Source organism: Diabrotica undecimpunctata, chromosome 9 (genome assembly GCF_040954645.1).
Source record: "Diabrotica undecimpunctata isolate CICGRU chromosome 9, icDiaUnde3, whole genome shotgun sequence".
NCBI lineage: Eukaryota > Metazoa > Arthropoda > Insecta > Coleoptera > Chrysomelidae > Diabrotica > Diabrotica undecimpunctata.
The window spans coordinates 127989742-128013094 of NC_092811.1; the positions used below are offsets into that span (position 1 = coordinate 127989742).

The 23353-nt window shown below is 34.9% G+C and overlaps 1 protein-coding gene across 12 annotated transcripts in view; it reads left to right on the top strand.

Annotated features, from left to right (window-relative positions):
* Window positions 1-23353, top strand: part of MRP (Multidrug-Resistance like Protein 1) — a 197852-nt gene that overhangs the window by 94276 nt on the left and 80223 nt on the right. For 3 of the 12 annotated variants that reach the window (XM_072545234.1, XM_072545235.1, XM_072545241.1), the window contains one exon: window positions 14180-14403. The exons of the other annotated variants lie outside the window; for them this stretch is intronic. In XM_072545234.1, the coding sequence (XP_072401335.1) occupies window positions 14180-14403 (224 nt within the window). The remainder of the gene's footprint in view (window positions 1-14179; window positions 14404-23353) is intronic. 12 annotated transcript variants of the gene reach the window in all.

The following is a 23353-nucleotide window of genomic DNA, read 5'->3' on the forward strand; positions in this document are numbered from 1 at the left end:
TTTGGCTGCATTCTCGACATCTATTTAGATGAATCTTGAGATGTCTTTTCGTTACTTATTTCCTTTAGTTAATTTTACCGAATGCTCGACATTTTTTAACATTAAACACATTACAATTTAATACTTCAAACGATCGTTAACTGGGTTAGTGATACCATCAGGCACTCAAGTGCCATTAAAATCGTTTTTGAGTTGGGCAGAAGGTCAGTTTTTGATCGGATAAGATCGCCGAATGAGTTGATGCCTCGGTTATCGAACGAGTTCTTTATTATGTCAAAAACTGTAGTTGAATGAAACGACATCAATAATTTTTGGTCTTTTTTAACACTTTTACTTCTTAACAATAGTTTTTTTCTCATACTAAATGTCGTATGACCGATTTTACTAAAACTACAAGTAAAAATCGACCAGTAATTGATTCAGAACGCATTGCTGGTGTTAAAAAGACTATGACAACACAACAGCAAAGGAAATTGGTCAGATATTGTGCTTTATGTCGATCTATGTAGTATTAAAACTCTTTAAATAACTCCTAACATTCTAGATTATGTTGTTATATGGTACAAAATGATTTGTTTGTGCTTCCAAAGAAGTGGACGCGACTTCTTTTTTGTTTTTGTAATATTGGTAACTTGGCGTGGGTGATAAAAAGCGTTCTCCATGAACCAGATGGTACATTTAGGTCGATTGATCTTTAAGCTTTTTGTCAAGTTAAGATGGTATAAGTTCTTCCAATAGAGAGATCTAAACTTTTACAGTTTGTAGCTTACATCTTGTTGAGGCGTACATGTCAAATTGAATATAATTTTTTAACGGCTGTTCAAATGATATTCGCTCAATTTGATTTGCAATTCGATGTTGAACAAAAAATTAAGATGGTATAAATAACTATTGGTGGAAAAATCCTCCCTCATTACGGATTATTCAACACTGAACAGGTCTGAATTGTTTAAAGTTATTTATACTAATGTTTTCAAACTTCTCGTTAAAATTTTTTTGTTGTTTTAATCGACTTTCTTGTCTATTCATTCGATGCTGAAGTTATGAGGTTGACAATGCAGAAATAAAAGCAGTACTGAATGCTCTTTATAGAGAATCTGCACCGTCATTAATAATGGTTAAGTTTTGAAACGCTGCAGTTGTTCGTGATCGTAAAACTCTACTGATGAACGTCAAGATGTCTCAGAAAACGTATTTCGCACAGAAATCATCAACAAAGTTCATAATATGAACAGAATAGATCTTAGAGTCAAAATTCATGACTCTACACACATCAAATTAGCCTGGGCATAGCATCATACAAAAAAATTTGGTACAAAAACACTGTTTTGTCGACAAAAAAGGTCTTCCTGTGTGATGATATAATGCAGTCTGAAATCTATTTTCGCGGATATGTTCTGTTGATCATATACACTCGCGATCATAAAATCCGGGTCACCTTGAAAATCACCGATATTTCATTTTTAACGAGTTTTATCGTAAATAATAAGAACACAAATACAAACTAATGCATCTTTCTGAGAATTGTTGCGGTTTCCTTTGTAACAAAGAATTCCAATTCTGCCAATTTCGCGGTAAAGTGCACACTTCCCAAAATGAACGCTACCTGTAACTCCGCTTGTTTTAAATGTCTCGTTTTTGCTTCGACTTTTTGTTCAAATGCAACGGACAAACGTTTATTATTGCCACCATTAGTGTTTATTAGTGCCATTATTAGTGTTTATTTTTTGACCAAAATGCCTTTGACTGTTGAAACGGCACAAATTGTTGCACTTGTGGAAGACGGTCACACTCAACGGCAAGTCGCAAGAACTGTTGGCGTAAGCCTTTCTACGGTTCAACGAGTGCTTCAACGCTTTCAGTAGGCAAGTTTGCTAACCAGGCGACCTGGCTTTGGACGAAGAACAACGACCACGGCACTAGATGACCGTTTCCTTGTGTTTCAGTCTTTACGAAACCGGACATCAACAGCGGTTATGCATCAAAATCGTCTAGAGGAAGTACGAAATCGCAATTTTAGTATTGCAACAGTCAGAAGAAGACTTCGTTCTTCTTGACTATCTTCTCGGGTAATGGCTAGAGGACCGCCACGTCGCCGGGTGCCTCGAGTTGCACGACTAGCTTTTGCTCGACAATACGCGCGTTGGGGAATTAACGATTGTAGCAAAGTGTTATTCTCAGATGAATCCCGTTTCTACCTAACTGGATCCGATGGACGTGTAAGAGTTTGAAGGAGAACCGGTGAACGATTTTCACAAGCTTGCATTGCTCCAAGAATGCCATTTGGTGGAGGCTCGGTCATGGCTTGGGAGGTATATCTTCCGACTTCCACACAGAATTACCCTTCATCGAAAATGGGTCCCTAACTGCACGAAGGTACATTACGGAGATTTCGGAAGAACATGTTATGCCCAACATGGCAGGGCTTGGAGAAAACGCCGTTTTTATGCAGGACAACGTGGGATCGCACGTTGCCAAGATCAGTATGTAATGCTTGGACGAAGTTGGAATTACGAGGGTAGCCTGGCCAGCTAGGTCTCCGGACTTGAATCCCATCGAACATCTCTGGGACGATTTGAAAAAAAAACGTATTCAAACCCATACACCTCCTCTTAACAACGCACAGGAGCTTAAGGATCTGTTAGTGAGTGAGTGGAATAACATACCACAACATGTAATCCGAAGAAAAATTGAGAGTATGCCCCGTCGTCTGCAAGAGGTTATTAGAGCAAGGGGAGGCAATACACGATATTGGTCATTGAAATTTCACTGATTTTTTACCACGTTCTGTATTTTCCATATTTTTTCGTATGTCTGTTTTATCAACAATTTGATTTGTTTTCTGTTTTTTTCAATAAAAACAATAAAAAACCATTTTTTTTTTCTTTCAAAACAAACATTGATGACAAATAAAAAATACATTAGCCAAAAAAAAGGTTATTACTGCACCAAAGGCAAAAATATTGAAGAAACTTGAAATTTTTAAGATGACCCGGATTTTATGATCGCGAATGTATGTTTGCACCTTCACAAACCGAAAACGATCAAATAGTCAAGGCATTGGAAAAAAGTGGAGAAGATCCACCGAAGATCACTTTATTTGCATTGATTACGTGGAAGAAGGTACAGCAAGTTCTTGCACACTAAAATTGAACAACATCGTAAAAAACTCATCCTCCAGAGTAAATGTTCATCTAGAATAAAATCCTGCAGAAATCATAACCAGATGAATTAAAAAAATTAGTTTCTTATAGACTGCCTGTATTATCTATCAAACCTATAAATTTCTTGCTAAAACTAATAAAATCGTTAATAAAGGAAAGAAATCGCATTCTATTACATCGATTTGCCTTAACAAAGTCATTTTTTGTGCCCCATACATCACAAATCTCGTGGCTGAAAAGTATGAGACGGTGGACTGATAAAATACCATTAGAAAGGTTCAGATCCGCCATAAACAAACGAATCTGGGTTAAAATCATCGCCAACTATCTATTACGATGAGATGCGAATAATTGTAATGGTAAATCAAAATTATTGGCTGTAGAAAAAGAGGTCGATTACTGTGACAAACCTTTCGGCCTGCGAACTGAAAGGCTTTTGTGTATATTCTTCATTTATATTTTGTGCAGTGTGGTAGTCTTCAGCGCCTGCTACTATATGATTCTCTTTTGGGCCGAGGTCGTACTTCAGTACGTACTTAAACTGACCGCGGTGCTCAGGTCCACTCGCTGTCTTTTCTAGCTGTTCGTCGTGATTTTTGTTGGTTCATTATGCTTGGTTGATTATGCTCACTCTCAGTAGAGACCTTCATGCTAGGAAAAGGCTGATGAAACTTGAGTACGTAGAGTCTTGTCGTCCTCAACTTCCACTCGGGATCAGTGCATTTTTTATCTTTGGACCACACCGACTGACCCGAGCTGAAGCGATACGATCGGTGTTAACTGACTTTAAGCTTACTTCACGATGACACGACGTGAAACATAACGTGATTTTCGACGTTAAATGTAACATCTTACTTTAAATGTTATGTTTCACGTCGAAAGTTGCGTAAAGTGTTGTATAAACACGTCGACAGCACGTGAAATTGTACGTGAGACGTGAAATTTGACGTCTCTCGGTAGGTTTTACGTCGAAAATCACGTAAAATATCATGTAACCTCAAGTCAGCTACTAAGTTCAAAAAGTAGACTGGTCTCAAGTGCATCCCTATCTACTTGCGTCAATCACGAATGTAGTAATTCCTTAATTTAATTATTATGATTATGATGATATATAGTCAGCAGTGATTCTATTGTCTTTTCGATTAGTCTCGTGTTTTGCTTTATTGTAGGTAAATTCTGTATCGAGGCATCAACAAATTGTTTTAAATTTGATTGCGAAACGTTTTGTTCAACTCGATTAAGATTTGATGATCCATCAACAATAACAATGTCATTATCTAACGGGACCTATGAGGCAAGTCCATGCAACCGGTTCATTCTTAAATAACAAAAGTACGATACGCACATACATTTTTTTGCATAAGGTAATATATAGGATGGTTTATATAGAATGGATTATATTGTACCTTCAGGTTCTATCCTGCAAAATATCCGTTCTTTACGAACCACCCTGCATATTGGTATTGCCTTAAAATGTCCATACTTGGTTCAGTTTATAGTAAGAGGGCACTGATTTGGAAATAATGGGTAGTTTGAATCTAAAAATACAAAAATATCGTTAACAAACCCATGTAGACGATACTTATAGAAATCTTAGATCTTTATTATACTTAGAAGACATTATTCTAGCTATATTTATTATATTATTTGATAGATAAGTATGGATTATCGTATAACGGACTGATTTCATTTTTTAACTTTTGAGGATTAATCTTTTATTAATAATTGCATCGGCCGTGGGTCTTTATAAATTTCAATTTTACCTCTTAACGACTCTCTGTTGGTTTGTTTGATCTACAGTTAGATATATTTAATATTAAGGTAACTTCTAACTTTTTAGTTTGTAATTATTTTGTGCAGTGTTAAGAAAACTAAAGAGTATGTTTAGTAATGTAACGACTTAGTAGAATTTATCATCACAGAGACATCATGACATCCGGGTTCTGTCGACGGAAGTCCAAGTATTGATTCTAAGTCAACCAAATTGTTTATGGACTTCCAGTAGAGTTCAAACTCCTTGCTGGTAATTTAGTTAAGTTACTTAGTTCTTCGTTTCTAGTCACTTGCATTACTCAACCACGAATGTGCCTTTACTAACGTCAAAATATTGATTTGAGTCTGAACTCCAGAACTTGTGAGTCCTCAACAGCTGGTAACTGTAAACCGTCTTACTCATAACCGGCTAAAGAAGGAACTGAGAGTAAAGAATTTAGTGTATCATTCTGTTCTGGTTAGTTTTTGGAGCTTTTTATAAAAGGTATATCATGCAATTTATAAAGATTTTCTACCTCATCAGTTCATACTGCAATTTAGTTATCTTAAGCCACTTTGATAGATTTGTCAAAGTTTTAACGTCAACTTTCTATTATGAGTATAAAAAAAATGCGAAGAATTTAAATATCTAGGAACAAGAATAGCAAAGAAAGGAACAACATGTACTGAGAATGAATAATGAACGATAGCGAAAAGAGGTAATTAATTATGCTCCAAGGAATAGAAGAAAGAGAGGCAGACTGAAATGGAGAGAAGGAATCACCTCAGGCTCACTTACTTTACTCCTCAAGCAGGAGTTCCACAGTGCTCAATACTGGCGCCCATATTTTATAGCATAACCACCCTTCCGTAATGAAAGAGAGCGAAACTAGGGTGAGAAAGAGAGCTATCTCCTGAAAGAATTATGCAGAAAATTTGGGAATGCCAATCATCTTAATCTCCTCCACGCATACAAAACCTTTATCTCTCTATTGTCGAATACAGGACCAGACTTTACTCCACACTAAATAAACCCCAAATGAACAAACTTATGTCAAACAAATAGAACCCGTACAAAAATTCCAGTATCTTGGTTGCTGGATAAGAAACGATCTTGACTACGAAGTTGAAATAAGTGCTCATATAGAGTATGCTAGGTCCGTTTTTCAAAAAATGAAAAAATTCCTAATAAACTCTACCTTATCGTTGGATATTCAATACCAATTTGTAAAAACATTCATTTATTCCATATTGCTGGACGAAGTGGAAACATGGACTCTCGGAATCACAAGTACGAGACGTGTAGAAGACTGTGAAATGTGGGTTTTTCGAAGGATGCTGAAGATCTCTTGGACAGAGCACATGACCAACAACGAGGTGCTGAGAAGAATGGGGACTGAGAGAGAACTCCCAAATATTGTAAAAACCAGAAAAACGAGTTATCTAGGACATATTTACAGAGGGGAAAAATACAACTTCATACGACTGATAATGGAAGGGAAAGTGGAAGGAAGAAGAGGTCCAGGAAGAAAATGCTCCTGGCTGAAAAATGTAACAATCGGGACAGGCATGGACACACATTTGATACTAAAAACAGCTTAAGATAGAGAGCAATTTGCTGTAGTTATAGCCAACCTTCAGTAATGTAGAGGGCGCCTTAAGAAGAAAATAACTCAAAAAGTTATTAATATGTTGGAGTTTGGACCAGTCTTGGAAGGACTCTATCCGTCCACGAAATTTTTTTTGTTCCCTGGGCACGTCTGATGCCAAAGTTTTCCGTTATCACTGAAGCTGAAGCTTATTGAGCTTCCTGTCCATTATTGTTTCCTACACCCAGCGTAAAACTTTTGTACCCTGTACAAATTTGAACAGGTGTTTTACTTGGTGTGTCCTAAATATACCAGGGTCGTCACTTGATTGTTCTTGTAGTTGTTGCTTTTAGCGGTTCACAGTTTCTGGTTTCTTATCGCAGTGTCTACAGTCAAGGTCTTCATTGTTTATGTCTATTTTATTCAGTAATTATCGTGTCTGCTCAATATTTCTGTTACTGTTCTCAGTTTATTCCTGCCCATATGGAGCAGTTTCTCTTTTCTTTTTGTATTTGGTCCACCGATGAAGATTTTTCCCATGTGTTTGTTTTGGGATTCTCTCCCAATATCGCTCATGATTTTCTCGGATCCAGTCCTCTGCAGCACTTTGGACTACAGCCTATGGTGATCCCAAGATCACAGCTCCCTATTTACTATATCCCCAATATAGTTAATAGGGAAATGTTAATATAGAAGATTCTTTCCATAGACTATAGGAATTTGCGCACAATTAATTGCCCTTCCCTTGATTTTGTATACGGGTGGAAAGACTCTTGTAAAAAAATCCTGTCTACTTTCAAACAGAACAAATTGCTATATCTTAGTCGTATGGCAAGAGGCTAGATAAATGATAAATAATTGTTGAGAAAGTATCATAGGATCCGTGTCTTTCCGTGTAAAAATACCTGTAGAGCTTCCAAAAGCTGAAGTTAGAGTAATCAAAGGTGTTCTTTTTGGACATGGCTCTCTCAGATATCATTTCTGTATAATGGCTAAAGTTGTCAGAGCAATATGTAGATTTTGCATAAATGCAAATGAAAATGCCGCCATTGTGTCTGTAACTGTAAAGGTAATTGTTCGACAATACTATAAACACCTGGACAAGGACTTTTTGGAACCTCATCCGGTAACAAATGCAGCTGTGAAACCAGTAATGGGGTTTCTTAGAAGTCTGGATCGTGTGGGCTAAAAGATTGGTTTAAATTTTCTTAGATCGTAGTGTGAAAAGATCCACGAGCTCAGACAGTTACATTGAAATCTACAATCATATGCATTTGGTTTGTTTAGAATCAAACAATAGACATAACCCTAAATAAATAACGCGTTAGATCATCTTTACCTCTGATGTAATCAAAACTTATTGACAAAGGACCATACCGATTCTAATGACGTTAGAAAGTTCTAATGCTAACCCACAATTAATAAAAATACTTAACATTTTGTAAATATCGCGAAAGAAATAAAGTTTTCTTAACACGTATTTTTATTTTGGCTTTGATTTATTTAGTTTTCGCTTAGTAATTTGTTTCCAATGTTATTGATAAAACCACTTGCTTTTGTATTATTTTATGTTGTTTTTATGTTTATTTTTGTTGATTTAAAATGGCTCATTTACACTTTTAAAAGCAAAACGTCTAAGATTATATTTAAATATCAAGCAGACACATTTTTAACCCTTTTGGGCGTGTTTATCGGTAATAGTAATGACAAGAACTTGTTACAATTGTGCTACCAAATAGCAATGGCGAAAAAAGTCTAATATATCCTAAAATATTAAATATATACCAGTGACTAAGTGAAGCTTAAATCAGAGGTTCTGTACATAGCAAATTTGTGACACCTATTCTTCATTTGCTTTGTATTATCCTATAAGGGTAGAATTGCCCAATTATAATTCTTAAGTTTCTTTATGATATGTAACAATAAAACACTGAAAACTTTGTTTTCAAAACTTCCACAAAATTTATTTTAAATTCTTATCACTACAGCTGTTTCGGCTAATTGCCTTTCTCAAGTGATCTGTTTTTGGCATGGGTTTACACTTTATAGTCTCTAATGAAATAGGTTGAGGAGGGGAGAACTGTTTGTCTCAAGCTGGTCATTCAGAATTATATCTGTGTTTTTTAATTTGTTGATTTCCATAGATTCTAACAAAGATAGCTTAAGGCCTTTATTTTGAATGTGTAGAATTTTAAATTCGTCATTAAAAGAATGATTATGATCTAGAAGGTGAAGTGCGTATGTAGAATCTGTTTTTCTATTATTGAAAGCCCTTTTATGTTCTGCTATTCGTTTATTAAAATTTCTACCTGTTTGACCAATGTAAGTTTTTGGGCAGTCGCCACATTTAAGTTTGTACACACCACTGTGTAAGTGTTTTTTATGTTGGCTCTTGTTGTTTTTAATATATTTGCCTAGGTTGTTATTTGTTCTGAAAACAGGTGTTATTCCTTTCTTTTTTATGTGTTTGGCTATTTTTGTTGATATTTTGCCTGTATATGTAATCGAGCAGAAGGTACTGGGTTTTTTCTCTGGTGGTGGAAATACTAAGTTCAGGGCTTTCTTGTGTAGTTTTTGATTTAACATTTTATTAATTGTTTGTTCGTTGTATCCATTGTTTACCGCTATTTGCTTAATGATATTTAATTCTGTCTCAAAATTGTATTTTGACATAGGAATTGTTGTTAATCTATGTAACATACTATGATAGGCTGCCAGTTTATGTTGTGTGGGATGGGATGATGAATTGTGAATAGTCGTGTCAGTATGGGTAGGTTTATGAAATATGGAGAAGTCATGTTTGTTTTTAAGTCTGGTAATTTTTAAATCTAAAAAATTAGCTATCTTTGTTAGAATCTATGGAAATCAACAAATTAAAAAACACAGATATAATTCTGAATGACCAGCTTGAGACAAACAGTTCTCCCCTCCTCAACCTATTTCATTAGAGACTATAAAGTGTAAACCCATGCCAAAAACAGATCACTTGAGAAAGCCAATTAGGCGAAACAGCTGTAGTGATAAGAATTTAAAATAAATTTTGTGGAATTTTTGAAAACAAAGTTTTCAGTGTTTTATTGTTAAATAAAATGAATTTCCATCAAGTAACGGTCGAATCCATCAATTCTTTATGATAACCAATTTCATGGTTAAACCCATTTGATAATCCACGTAAATAATTAATCCATCCTAAAATTCTTATATTAGACTTCTTGGCCGATGTCTCGTATATGTTGCAGCCATTCCTTGTATTGTTTTAACGGGAAACTTTGTTCGTTGTTGGGGCAAATACTGGACACTATAAACATCAGGCCGAGATCAGTGGTGGTGGTCCATTGTTTCCATTGGTCTGTTTTGTCAGCGGATACGGCTATTGGTTCATTATTTCTATGGGGCAGTTACGTTAGTGAACGTTTCTATTGGTCAGTGAGCATGATCTATTGTTTCAATTTGCGTGACCATTGTTTCTATTGGACTGTTACGTCTACCATTAGTCAGAGGGTTTGGCCAATGGTAATTTACGTTACGTTTTGTGTTCTTGTGAGCGCCATATATTGGACATGGTGTGCGGCTGCCATCTTCTGTATTGAGCTTCTCGTGTTCATCTTCTGCTGACAATTGTTGCATGTATGAATTCTACTTTTGTTATACTTGGCCCAGTTTCTCTACTGTTTTGCAGTTCTATGTCTCCCATTTGTTTCTCATCTTTAAATAATTCCTATATGAAGTGTCGATAGCAATTAAAGTAAATTGTATACTCACGCTTAATCAAGCCATTAAGAGCGATGCTGGGAATATTTATATTCCACTATGCATCAACAATTTACCCATATAAATTACCATCTTTCTTGTACTCATTGCGTCGAGTAAGAACGATAAATATACGAAAATGGTTGCGTTTCGATTTAATTTTTTAGAGAAAACTTTTTTCTTACAAACTCTCTCTGATGACGGGTAGACCCAGAAACACGTGTTAGGGAGTGGTAAGAAGCTCAAATTAAATCGAAACGCAACCATTTTCGTAAATTCCTATATGTATTGTTTACACCTCCACCAACAACACTTTAAGTCCAAACTATTCTTAGATTTTATACAGGAATCTTCTAAAAGGGAAGCAATATTTTGTATGGTTTTCCCCTTCATTTCGACATACTTCTTCATCCAGAGCAAATACACGGAAAGATCCTAAGCTCCGATAAAGCACATATATGAATTAGATATATCCCTGTCACATACAAGTTTAACTTCAGGTTTGCTTGAAATAGAACCTTGTCACTGAAAATCTATCGCCACTACAAAAGAATTTTAGAGTTAATAGCATTGCTTTTAACGGTTTTTTAGTATTATTTCAAATTTAACTGAATACATGAGTAGTTACCTACAGATTCAGCAACGACCAGTAATTTCATACTTAAGTAATAATAACTTGTCTTCTTCTGGACTAATTATGAGGCCGGTCCATATTTCACGGCAATGCTGACGACACTCATATCTAGTTTCACACGAACTATATTTACAGCTGAGAAAAATGGCACGAAATGAATGAACACCGAGTGATTTTCCGATGGGCAATTGATTGTAAAATAACTGTAGAGAGAATCTAGGGCGAGCGCTACTTCGAGAAAGGTTTGTGTGTTCGTTAAAACGCGTAATTTTTAGACGCTCTTTTTCATTGCGATGAATAGATTTTATTAACTGGAGGACTTCTTTTAAAGATATCCATATGCTCAATCTGGCATCGCTACAGCTGTTTTTTCTGGAACCAATATTTTCAATGTTTTTCAAGATTTTGCAGATAGACTTATTGAATCCATGATTTCTATGGTGAACTCATATTGGAATTGTTTACGGGCGCTTATTTAAAACGAGTATAATCGGTAGCTTTTAATTATCGACCATTTAATTATCGGCGAAGATGAGAACTTTTGAATTTTGAATTGAGTTTGGATTTCTATTTCTACAGAAAAATTCACCCAAAGCAGATTCTAGATAACCGAACTTTAAACTCAGCAAATGCAGGGAGTGAACACAAACTAGTACTAGCAAAAATACAAATCAAGATAACACCAAAACATTTTCTGTAGAAATCACCAAGGAATAATTCAAAGTAGAATCACTATGGAACGACTCTACAAGAGGAATGTGCCAAAGGAGGCTAGCACAGAAGGTACAGCTGAAACAAATAGACGACATCGAAAATATAAACGCGAGCTGGGAGAAACTTAAAGACAACATTGAAGAAGCAGTAACAGAACCTCTAGAAAAACGTAAAGTCATGCTGAACAAAAGAAACAACAGCAATACACTATGGTTCAGAAAAGACATAAAAGTTAAATGTAAAGAGAAACGAGAGGCCTACACTAAATACAAAACATCAATTACTCCAGAATCCTGAGACACCTACAGAAGAATACGAAATGAAACAAAGCAAATGTATGACAACATCGAAATACCCACTACGATGTAAAATCGAAATGATGGGAAATGGGATGATGGGAAAATTATAAAGCAGGAAGCAAGGTTTATATATCTGGGAATAGCTAATATTACTAGTTACGGAGATGTTGAAAAAGAAGTACGACAACAAAGCTTAAAAGCAAGTAAAACGACGGGATCTTTTAATGACACAATCTGGAAGAACAAACACCTAAGACACGACACAAAAACAAGAATCTATAAAACAGCAATTAGACCTATATTAACATACACGGAGGAGACAAGACATGACACATCTAAAACAAGAAGACCACTAGAAACAACAGAGATGAAAGTACTTCAACGAATATAAGGGAAAAGTTTGTTGGATAGGAAGAGAAGCGAAAACATAAGAAGACCATGCAATATAGAATACATAAATAGATGGGTGACAAAACGGAAACAGGAGTGGAACGAACACATTAGTAGAATGGCAGAGGATAGGTTAGTACGAATAGCACGAATAGAGATAAGTCACCAAATTGACGAAGATGAAGAATCAGTCTTTAAAACCTACATACAAGAAGGAAGAAGAAGAAGAGTCTGGATTTATTCTAGAGTGAATTCCGGCACTATAGTCCAGACTAGGATTATCAATTCACTGACGAGACTATAGTTCAATAATCAAGACTTGAAGTCTTGGTGTTATCACTATGAACCAAATTACAGGCGTTAGTGTAGGCGAAAATGTTCTTATCATCGACGAACTTGTATGTCTATGAGGGAGATTGTCTAACTCTGGACGATTTTGATTAGTGATGTCTTTATAAAGTGTCCAATAAAATAATTTGTGACAGTTTTAGAAGATTCCTGGAATTACTAGTGAAGCAATAAGTTATCTAATACCGGAACTTAGTAGATTCTAGAATACAGGCTGCCTAGATCCTAGAATCTAGGGAAAGATGCTCCTAGAAGATAAGCTACTGCCTTCAATGGTGTTTATTTCATGTCATTATGTAAAAAAGAAGCCATATTTAAACTGGTTTTAATGTTAATATGGTAATATGGTGATCCCTGGTAATATATACCAGGGATCTCAATCAAGCTGTGAGTTATCAAGTCCTACGTCTCAATAAATCGCAACGTGTAAATTGCTCTATCAGGTCAAACTTCTTGTCAGGGAATTGTCAGGCCTTGTCTACAGACAATTCCGAGTTCCATCATCGAAAAGTTTATAATACCCATGTTGTTCCGTCTATAGATTTGTTCTACTAGCAAGGATCGACCCCACCGTAAACCGATAATCTCAAAGGAAGTAAGGGCTCGTACGACAATCGTAGCGAACTATGATTGAGTAGTAAAGTCACATTGTTTGACCCTTCCGACTGTAAAAGATGTTCGAACCTGCAGTTTCTTTCGTACTGAGCTGGATTATTATCGTAACGACGAGTCATGAATAGTGTAAATTGAACGTGTCTCACGACGGTCTGACCCCAGCTCATATTTCCTGTCTATGGGTGAACAATCTAACGCTTGGCAAAGTCTGCTTTGCAATAATAGGAAGAGCCGACATCGAAGGATCAAAAAGCGACTTTGCCATGAACGCAAGTTATCCCCGTGGTAACTTTACTGACACCTCTTGCTGAAATCTCCTCAAGCCATAAGGATCGATAGGCTGTGCTTTCGCATTTCCTATGTCTACTGAACATCAGGATCAACACAGCTCTTGCCCTTTTGCTGTACGCGAGATTTCAGTCCTCGCTGGAGACCAGTATCCGAAAGGCAAGTCTTATCCAACACACAACGTAACGAAACGTCACTCCGTGTCCTTCATCTTGAGATCTTAAATTCCTTTAAGGTTAGCTTTTCTTATTGTTGACTTTTGTAGTTTATGAAGACGACGTTAATCGAGGAAGTGGAGTATTGATACCAGTTGGTTTAAAAATGATGTTTTTGATGTTGTTTTGATTGAAGATTTGATTGGTATGAGAGGGATACTTGCATACAAACTAGACTATTTTAATATCAAGAACGTGGATCCATGATCAATAATCAACGATCCCGTTATGGTCACCAAGCGAAGTTGGATCTCTTCAAATAATACCGATAACATAATTCAACGATAATTAATATAAAGATAGTACATGGTTCTTTATTTAAGTTTGGAATTACTGGCTGTTTTTAAAACTGAGTAGCAATGTTTAAATTGTACTTGAAAAATAGTGTAAATGACCATTTCAATATTTTTTGGGTTTTCAGTTATAACGATATTGTTTGCATCGTTGGCGTTGTACGTGGGATCGTTAAACTCAGCAAGAGCCTTGCATAACTTGATACTCGGTAACGTATTGAAAGCTCCATGTACGACATTCTTCGACGTAACTCCTTTGGGAAGAATTCTGAATAGATTCAGCAAAGATATTGACACGTTGGACAACGTTTTACCTATGACAATGAGAGGTTGGATCACTTGTTTCTATTCGGTTAGTAACTTGGAAGTTTTTAATACGGTACAAAGCAGTTATATTGAGAATTGTCTGTTAAAGGGGGAGAATTAACTATATTTGGGGGGGGGGGGGGGGGAGATGTTGAATAACACTTGTCAAATTATCCAAATTTTAAACAGAGTAATAATGGTTTTCTAATGTATTAGTAAAATCTTGTAAATAACCAATTAATATACGAATCGTTTGCAGAGACAGACACTATTTTTTTAAAGGATTTCTTTGATATAAAGACTACATTCCCCTAAATTTTATTTTAAATTTTCAATCTAAGCTTTCTCTATGAATCCTCTTTGTTATTATTTTCATTAATTATTTCACTATACACGCATTTTCTGAACTATCTTTTATTTAATGGGAATTACTGAAAAATAATTTGTTGTTTGAAGAGTAAGTATTGTGTGCTGATTTTGATTTCTTATGCAAACTGGGCCAATAACGAAATCATCAACACAAGAGCAATGTTTCTAAGGTTCTAACATAAATATCCGAACATCTAGTAAAAGCTGGTTTAATTTGTTATAATTTTGTAGAAATGCTATAAGCAGACGCTTTAAAGAATTGGTGAAGTTCTTTAGATCAACCTTATCACTTTGTCGTTCGATTTTTGATATATATTTGATAGATATTCTAAAGTATGTTGGCAATCATGTCGTTAAGACGAGTGCAAAGAAGAGCAAGTTATAACCAACTCAGTTGCGGAAAACTAAACATTGTTTTCGGGAATTTGAAAGAGTGAGTACATGTCTAGATATTGTGAAAGATGTTGGCAAGCATGTCGTTAGAAAGAGTGCAAAGAAGAACAGGTTATAACCAATTCAGTTGCGGGAAGCTAAGAATGGGTAAATGTCGCGATATTGTGAGAGATGCCGGCAGATATGGTGTTAGAAAGAGTGCAATAAACAGTAAGTTACAACTATGTAGAACAAGAATACAACAACCTCAAAACGATAATAAAAAAATTGCGTATGAAGTATTAGGAACAGAGAACAACGACAAAAAACAATTTCTGGGAACAAAAATGTGTCCAAGTTGAAAATTTAATTGGTGGTTCTCAGACTACGGAAGCATGGAGAACTATCACTAATCTAAAGAAAAACACCCATAACTCCTTAAGCAACTTAATTCCTATAGAAAAGTGGGAAATCACTATAAAAATTTACTCTAAGAGTCCATATTGGAATATATGGGAGAGGAATACAGTATGGAGGGACAAACAAATAGTAACATTAATACTACTAACAACGAGGTCCGTACTGTGTTAATTAAAATGAAAAACAGGCGATCTGCAGGACCTGGCAATATAGCTGTAGAGTTACTTAGGAGGTCCACTCATAATAGAACGAATAAATTATCTACTGAATCATTGCTACCAACAAATTAAAGTCCTATTTGAATGGAAAACCGCTCACCAAGTGTCCATCTTTAAAAAGGGTAATCGAAAAGAGTCTAACTGTTACAGATGATTAAGTGTCCTACCTACTTTCGGGAGATTGTTTGGAAAGATCATAAATGGAAAAAGTACAAGATGATCTAGTACATCTAATTAGCGAAGACCAAAGTGGATTTATGTCTGGTAGATCTTGCACTGATTATGTTTGCATGCTTGCAACTTGTTTATACTCTCAACAATTAATAGAAAAAAGGATAGCGGTTGGTACCGAAGTGCATCTAGCCTTCATCGATCTAGAAAAGGCGTATGATACAGTTCCAAGACTTAAATTGTGGCAAGCTTTACAACAACTCGGCATTAGTCCATACCTTTTAGGAATAATCATAGAAGCATACAGGGATAACACTACTTACCTAAAAATTGGAAATAGACTATCAGAGCCAATAAAAGTAACTAAAGGACTAAGAGAAAGTATGTCACCCTTACTGTTTCATTTATATATTGAGGCAGCCCTCCAAAATTGGAAAAACCACTGCCAGGGAATGGGAATCCCCATAGGATATGACGTAATGTTCTCCCTGAACTTTGCGGATGACCAAGTCGTCCTAGCTCAAGATTATTATGATCTAGAATTTATGATAAAGCGTCTATACAGAGAATATGTAAAATGGAGGTTACAAGTTAAGAAGAATGAAGAAAACAGAATATTTAGTTATCAATTGTAGATTTGATTTCAGATGCAAGGTTTGAAGTGTTGATAGACGAGGACGTAGAAATCAAACAAGTAGAAAAATTTAAATATTTAGGTGCACTCATTGATAAGAACGGTTTAGGAGAAACCGAAATTAAACACCGAATTAATCAGGGACGTAAAATTGTAGTATGCCTGAACTCCTTATGGTGGGATCGCAACATTTCCAAAAGGAACAAAAAAAGAATAGGGCAAACCATGGTTGAATCAGTTCTTTGTTATGACTCTGAAGTAGGGACAATTAATGCAGACCTGAAAAGAAGATTGTTGGCAGTTGAAATGGATTATTTGAGAAGAAGTGCTAGAACATCAAGGCTGGAAAGGAAGACCAACGAATCTATAAGAAATAACATGAATGCTACAGAAACGGTCATTGGCAGAATAGAAAGAAGAGGTTTAAAATGGTTTGACACCTATTGAGAATGCCTGACGAACGTTGGCCCCAAAAACTTAAGAGATGGAAGCCCCCTGGAAGAAGAAAAAGAGGCAGACCTCGACGCTCATGGAATGAAGGAATTAGAAGAGCGATGGAATCGAGAGGTTTGGAGGAGGAGCATGCCTTGGACCGGGAGGATTGGCGGAGGAGAACGGGAATACGGCGGTAGCCGTATCCAATGCGGGAAGCTAAGAATGAGTAAATGTCTAGATATTGTGAAAGATGTTAAAAAAAGGAGCGAGGGACTCCACCACCAGATCGATGGCAAATGGGAGGAAAGTTGGAATGCGAATCGTCCAAGGTCGAATTAGGGGTTTTTGCTTTTTCTCGTGCCAACCAGACTGGATATTATCTCTAACTGTAGAGTATTTGGCTAACTGGTGCAGAACACGGTTATTGTGCTATCGAGAGTAGAATGCAGTAGTCTTTATTGACTTTATTTAGGGATACCTGATGACCGGACCAGAATTCGAAAGCAACGTGATGAAGAAAGAAATCTATAGTGTTATGCATCCTTCCTGTGACTCTTTTAATATTTATATATAATATTAACAAAATAAACCATCTTTTGCAAGGTGTTCATACTTGTAGCTCACAGCATATGAATACAAAAATTGTAAAGCACCTCGAAAACTTTCGAGAATCGATTACCATGAGGAGTATCATTTTTTTTTATTTTTAACTTGATGTTTTTTGTAATATCTGGTAATTATCTAGCAAATATAGTAATCTTCGCTTAATATTTTTCTCCATGATTCTGTAATTTTTGTTAATTGGTATTAATAATATATTGCATGTGCTTGACTTCTAGATTTTTGTCTGCCTTTAGACAAAATTTTCACTCGAAATTGATTGGATCCTTCGACTTAGTCGATCTAGAGTTCATAATTTTTGCCTTTTGAGTCAGAAATCTTGTCTCAAGAGATGTGTTCGTTTGTTTATTTCGATAATAAAGATTTGCGATGAGAAGGATACCATACCCGTTGTCTAATAGGGTGCATCTCACAGATCTCAACGTTTCTCAGACTTTCCATCATTTTTACAATTCCTGTTACCCATGAGGACTAGATTTTTCTTCTTTCAGTGTCATAATCTTTCTGTAACATTGACACCTACATTTACGAGTTTTTTGACGGTTTTCAGCTAATCAAAATGGTTATTCAGCATTACATTGTTCTGTCTTATCTCGATGGTTCTTTACCCATGACATCTGCTTCATTTCAATTCCTCTGTCCCGATTTTATCTGTCACTAGAAACTGAAGGATTTTATATGATAACCTCTAAGAACATGCCCTAGATATTATATCTTTTTTGTTCTAATAGTTTTAAATAATTCACATACAGAATTTTTTATCACTGTTTTGTTGATTTGCTTAGATGTCCAGTAGAATCCAGGTCTCAGCTCCGTATAACAACGCAGATCAAATACAGCATTTATTTGATCATTTTTTGACGCAATTATACGTTTAAGTTGTTACAAAAGAATAATTATATTCTCAGAAACTTTGTGAAAGCTTTTTCAATTCTGAATTTACATCTCTTTATTTGGTTCTAGTTGGTCTACGTTGTAAATATCTCACATGTTTGAATTGAATAATTCTCTCAATGTTTTCTTGATCTATCTGTTGGGAAGCATCGTCGTGCGGTTAGCAGGTGAATAGTTAAAAATGTTGTCTTAGTTACATTCATTTTTATCCGACAATTCTTAAATATCCTGGATGCTATCGCTCAAGACGACCGTGTCGTCAGTATATCGAATAGGAATTCCACATCCTATAAATGCTTTGGATAATGGGACATTTTGTGAATGTTATTTAAGATCCTTGCTTGGTTTATTTGTTTAAAAATTCATGACAATGAATAATTTTGTTTTTAAATGAAGAATTTTCGGTACTGGTGGGGATTTGGCCGGTTTTTTGTGCGAGAACAAGTTTTTGTTAAATATACCACAACCAACTGTGTTATGTATGGTGCTGGTATATGTTTTCTGTGTGGGATAAAAATATTAATGTACTTTTGGGATATATGTGGGGATATTTAACAAATTAATCCACTACTATAAATAATATTTGTTTGAAAACTTATATTTGTAGACCTTTTTTACTAAGTTGATGATGGGTTAATAAAGTTGCTGCCCATTCCGGATAAGAAATTTAATTTCAGATTTATATCGAATCCAGAAGTTACATAATATCTGTTTTGTTTCTAAACTAATGTTTCTAAAAGTTATCCAAAACATTTATATATATATATATATATATATATATATATATATATATATATACGAGAGTTTATCAAAATGTTAGATAGGGAATAAATGTCTAAAATCTTTGTTTAAAAATATTACAAATCGTTTAACATTTTTCTTTATTGTTGGTGCCTATCGTTTGTGAATGTTAGCAGTTGCATTATTTTGTATAAATTCAGTTTCCAGTCTAGCCTGTTATCCGATGGTCTTTAGCCAGGATGCCCGTAACTCCTTTTGCCTCGCAACATGATCTGAATTGGCTTACATTTATCGCATGTTCAAAGTATGCCATCTCTCTGATTTTCACAGTATGCGTAGCTTTGGAACCTTTCTTCTTGTTTACATGACTTCAATCAAGTTAAGCTTCTACTTCATATTACATTTTTCGCTTGTACTTTATATTACAGTTTTCGGAAGCTATTGAGGAGATTTCTCGTATTTTCTGTGCCACAACTATGACTGTGAGCAATTATATTCTTCATTTACATTCAATAATAATGTATCCCTTTGACAATCTGTACATTTCCCTCAAATTTCTGTTCTTGTGGAAAACTGTTTAACTTCTCCAGTGATTTTTCTTTGATGTGCTCGATGTGATCAAATCGTCAACCTCTCAATGATAACGTAAGTTTTGGAAATATAAAACAGTCCACAGAGGCTCGATCTGGTCGGTACGGAGGCTGAGTGATAGCAAACATTCTTTTTTTATCCAGAAATTATGAATGGTAAGCTAAGTTCCTATTCATATTGAGTCTTCTGCACAGCCTCGCGCAAATATATTAGCGTTTAAAGCAACGTAAGTCTAAATGTAACTTTCCAAAATTCACTGCAACATTATTAATATACAGTGATGAGTGTCTTACCACCCGGCAAAATAGCGGAAAGGATAGAAGACAGATTAAGTTGTGAGATAGTACGAGATAAGGCTAGTTATTAGACGTGTCTATTTGACTTCAGTCATAATTATACGGATGACCTCGAAAATATTTTATTTTAATAATTTCTGATGTTAGAACAAATGATTAAATATATTAAGATATATTATAGTAAAAAACATTAATTAGTAGCGATTTTAAATTATAAATCTTTTAAGTTTATTTAATAATAAAAATAACTCAACTGAAATATTTGACTAAACTAAATAGGTATGATCAGTCCGAAAACAATTATTGTATCTAGAATTGGTGTAATAGTTAGAGACGTTGTCTATCGATAAGAAGACTGGGGTTCAATTCACACCAAGGGTAAAATTTTTGTTTTACTCAATCAAAAATAATAGAAAATATGATACATATTAGGTAACAAGTTTTCGAAAAACTCATTATTTACAATTTATTCTTATTTCAATGTTATAAAATAGAAATACAAAATATTTCAAATTCAATTCCAGTTTTACAGTCTTCAGTTGTGAATGGAAAATAATCCATTGAAGACTGTTTAATGTCAAATCCATCACTAAATTATCAGTGTTAATATCAATTCCTCTGTACAGGTAATGATTTTCAAAACAATTGACGACATTGGAATGGATGCGCGCGAACAGCTACCTGCTTTATAGCTAACCAAATCATCAAGCCTTCAAGTTATCAAATAATAACACATCGAGAAGTGTTTTTTACAGTAAACAGAAACTTTCTATTGAAAAAACAATTCGTGAAAAGGATTTTAACGGTCGAGGAAAAAGTGCAAATTGTTGTCTGGCATGTGAATGGATTATCAGACAACATGATTAGACAACAATTTGTAAATATGTTTCCAAATAGGCCGGCTCCAGCACGATCAACAATTCAGTCTATTATACGTAATTTTTTTACTTATGGATCCGTGTTCGATCCAAGAGGAGTTCGCAGACTAAGGGAGGTAAATCCAGATTTGGAACTAAGGGACACTTTGATTTGTGCAAGTATTGAGCAAAATCCTACCCAATCAACATCTCGTCTCGGAGAACAATGTGGAATTCCAAGATTTAGAGTAGGTGAAATTTTGTAAAGACATCGATACCGTCCCTATAAACTTCATAAATCCAACGAACAATTCCCTGGGGATCAATATAGACGTTTAGAATTTTGTCAAACTGTAATGGAAATGTCACATCAAGATGAACATTTTTTAGAGAACGTTTTGTTCACCGATGAATGTACGTTTTCATTGCATGGCCGTCACAATTCAATCAATGCTAGGTATTGATCTCGAGGAAATCCTCGTCAGATTTATGTCGCTCGTACCCAGCGTCTTCGAAAAGTAAATGTTTGGGGAGGCATAATAGGGAATCATGTCATTGGTCCATTTTTTATAGACGGTATGTTGACTGGGCGGAAATACTTGGAACTTCTGCAAAATGAAATTGTCCCAGCCCTTTTGTAATTTATCAATACCTTTCAATTCCATATGATTTCAACACGATGGTTGTCCTGCACATAATTCTCGCATCGTCAGTGAATATCTCAGTGCGACTTTTCCTAATCGATTGATTAGTGGCCACGGATATTTTTTTATTTTTGTAGAATTTTTACTTATTTAAACATTCTTTAAAAGTTTTTACTTTATTTTCGAAAGTACGACGATACTATTTTGTCAATAAGATTTTTTGTTTTAACTTTAGTTTTTGTTTAGTTTTGTTTAGTGATTCAAAGCAAAACGATTTTTGCATAATTTCAAATTATTAATAAACAAAAAAAAAGGAAACCATATGTGGGTTTTGAACTCTAATCGTCTGCGATGTCTGTATCGCAATGTCGAATTCTTACCACTAATCCACGAAGGATTTATAATTATTCCGTGACAAGAGTGTATGAAACTCCTCAAATCATAGTAGAAATTATTCTTGGTTAATAATTTAAAACTTTAGATTAAATAATCACTACACATTTTTGCTTTATTGTGGTCAATCAGTTTTTACTTTATGCGAAATTAAAAAATGGAAATACGTCACACATTCGACGTTACTCATAATAATTATGACCGAGGTGATTTAGCTCGAAGCTAACGTCTAAAGGTGTGAGACTATCGTTAGTGGTAATGTAATGTAATATAAATTATAGGTTTTTCCGATTATTTCTCACCTCTACGATTTTCTATCTCTTACGTTAAAAAGCCGGGTGGTAAGACACTCATCACTGTATAACATTTTAATACTGGTTGCAAATAACTTTATATTTATATTTTTGAACTATATTTTTGTCATAAAATACAACCCCAATAATATTTTGTAAACGGTGTTCCTATTGGACACTATAAAAGAAACCTTGTTCTATCGTAAGCTCAACGTGAGCTCAAATTATATGAGCAATAATTTCTTGCGTACCGAGTACACAAAACAATAATACACATTTTTACTTTTTATACGAATGCTTCCCCTGTAGTCTAAATGCAAGATACCCTTTTTTATAATCGATATTATTATTAGAGATTATTTTAATATTTTTGTTAGGCTTTTGTATGGTAAGTGTAGTACTCGTGTAGGGATAGTTCTTGTCAAATGGCGATCAGTCACGTAAATAGATTACTCAAGCTAAGAATGTATTTAATTGTCATAATAAAGATTGCTTAGGCTAAGAATGTATTTAATTGTCATCAATAAAGAGCTTAGAGGCGCTTTATCGTGTGTGGTAAGTGCTAATCACATTTGTGGCACTTGCATAAAAGTTTATGTAGGCCAGACATGTAGAAATCTTAAAAAACGTTTAACTGAACACATTTTTCTTGGTGGGCCACTAGTTCTAAATATTTGAATTATTGTGTTACAGAAAACATAAAGATCAAAAATAAAAAAAACTAAATTTACTTGAAATGTTGATATCGCTCAACTTAAGAACTTAAGAGCAAGGACCTGGTTGTTAATGACTACATGGTTCTTAGAAATTTAATTGATGAGATATACAATAGTTTAGTGTCACTGTAACCTTCTACTGAACCTAATGTTTGGAGAATTATATACTGGCTTTTACATTTCTTTTAGTAATTTTGACGGTTCTACATCAAAGACGTATATATTTACAATTTTTCATGCGATGCATCTCAAGTAATATTGTTCCCTGCGTCATTTCGAATACTTTCGAGCAAAAGTATATCCAAAAGTGTCCAAATCCTGTACTATTTTA